The 1,150-nt window shown below is 33.9% G+C and overlaps 1 protein-coding gene across 1 annotated transcript; it reads left to right on the forward strand.

Annotated features, from left to right (window-relative positions):
- Positions 1-117: 117 nt before the first annotated feature.
- On the forward strand, positions 118-1,057 carry LOAG_18811 (hypothetical protein). The gene is made up of 3 exons (XM_020451474.1): positions 118-206; positions 569-646; positions 848-1,057. The coding sequence occupies exons 1-3, from the start codon at positions 125-127 to the stop codon at positions 946-948; spliced, it is 261 nt and encodes an 86-aa protein (XP_020304736.1). The 5' UTR covers positions 118-124; the 3' UTR covers positions 949-1,057.
- The last annotated feature ends 93 nt before the right edge of the window (positions 1,058-1,150 follow it).

The following is a 1,150-nucleotide window of genomic DNA, read 5'->3' on the forward strand; positions in this document are numbered from 1 at the left end:
GTCACTATTCCAACAAGGAATACAAAAAATTAACTCGATATCTCAGTCGAAGTCGGAGTAAATTAATGACGTGCAACGAATACTTTAGGAAATATCGGTTTAGCATTTTAATAGCAATTCAGATATGGCAAGGCTAGTCGTATATTTTGTTCTCGTTATTTGTTGTGGTGCAATGATGCTGGCTCCCGGACAAGTTAACCCCGGAGGTATTTATCTCACCTTTTTTTTATGATTCCACTTTGCCTTCAAATGAAATGAAGTCCCTGGAATATTTTGCTTTTACCATCACCCCCTATCATATCACCCATTACCTTTTCGGTAATTTGAGTTTTAATTGGTATCAGTACAAATGTCACAGACGCTTGCCCTTACTGCAAAGGCAACGAGAGTTACATTCATTCTCAAATGGTTCGATGGCATAAAATTCATAAAATGCAGAAGACAAAATTTCACTCTGTTCCAATGGGAGACCAATTAAAACGATAGGATGACCAATTAAAGCGATACAAACTCGATGATTAATACTTATTCGTAATGTTGTGCTGATATGTCCTGGCATCAATTTCAGTTATGGCAATTGTTATGCATGGTGAAGCTGACAAGTTATGGGACAATGACCAATTAATAGAGACAATGCAATTAAAATGTATGTTTAGACCATAGTGAATTGCATACTGGCACTATTTAATGCTGAGTGATTGCTCATTTCAAAAACTTCGAATTTGATTCCCTTCATTCATATTAAAACTTTTTTAGATTCACCCATTAACTTCTTTCAATTAGACAAGGAATTTACATAATTATTTTTGCTTGATGGTATGCGGTGACATTATCAGTATGATTACAGCAACACTGACAAATTATGGCACAATTGAGGATGGAAGACTACCTGTTTTGGAGAAGAATCCGATGTTTTTCGTAAGAAACACTCTTAAACTGATAAACTGATAAATTTTTTGTTTTGTTATGTGCTGTTTATGTCAATGTGTTAATAGCGTGTTAAAACATGATATATTTTTTGTACAGAGTGTTTCCTAGATACACGATTCATCACATTACACAAAATATAAAACGTTTTCTCATATCTAACGTTTTCTCATATCTAATGTGCGTTTTTTCATATCTAATGTGATTTCTCATATCTAATGTG

The sequence above is a fragment of the Loa loa genome (genome assembly GCF_000183805.2).
Source record: "Loa loa unplaced genomic scaffold supercont3.550, whole genome shotgun sequence".
Classification (NCBI taxonomy): domain Eukaryota; kingdom Metazoa; phylum Nematoda; class Chromadorea; order Rhabditida; family Onchocercidae; genus Loa; species Loa loa.

What these genes read in the sequence shown, in the direction of transcription:
- LOAG_18811 (XM_020451474.1), top strand. Translation starts at nt 125, where the DNA reads ATGGCAAGGCTAGTCGTATATTTTGTTCTCGTTATTTGTTGTGGTGCA. An exon ending in CGGACAAGTTAACCCCGGAG is followed by an intron (nt 207 to 568) that starts GTATTTATCTCA and finishes CATCAATTTCAG; the next exon opens with TTATGGCAATTGTTATGCAT. An exon ending in AGAGACAATGCAATTAAAAT is followed by an intron (nt 647 to 847) that starts GTATGTTTAGAC and finishes GTATGATTACAG; the next exon opens with CAACACTGACAAATTATGGC.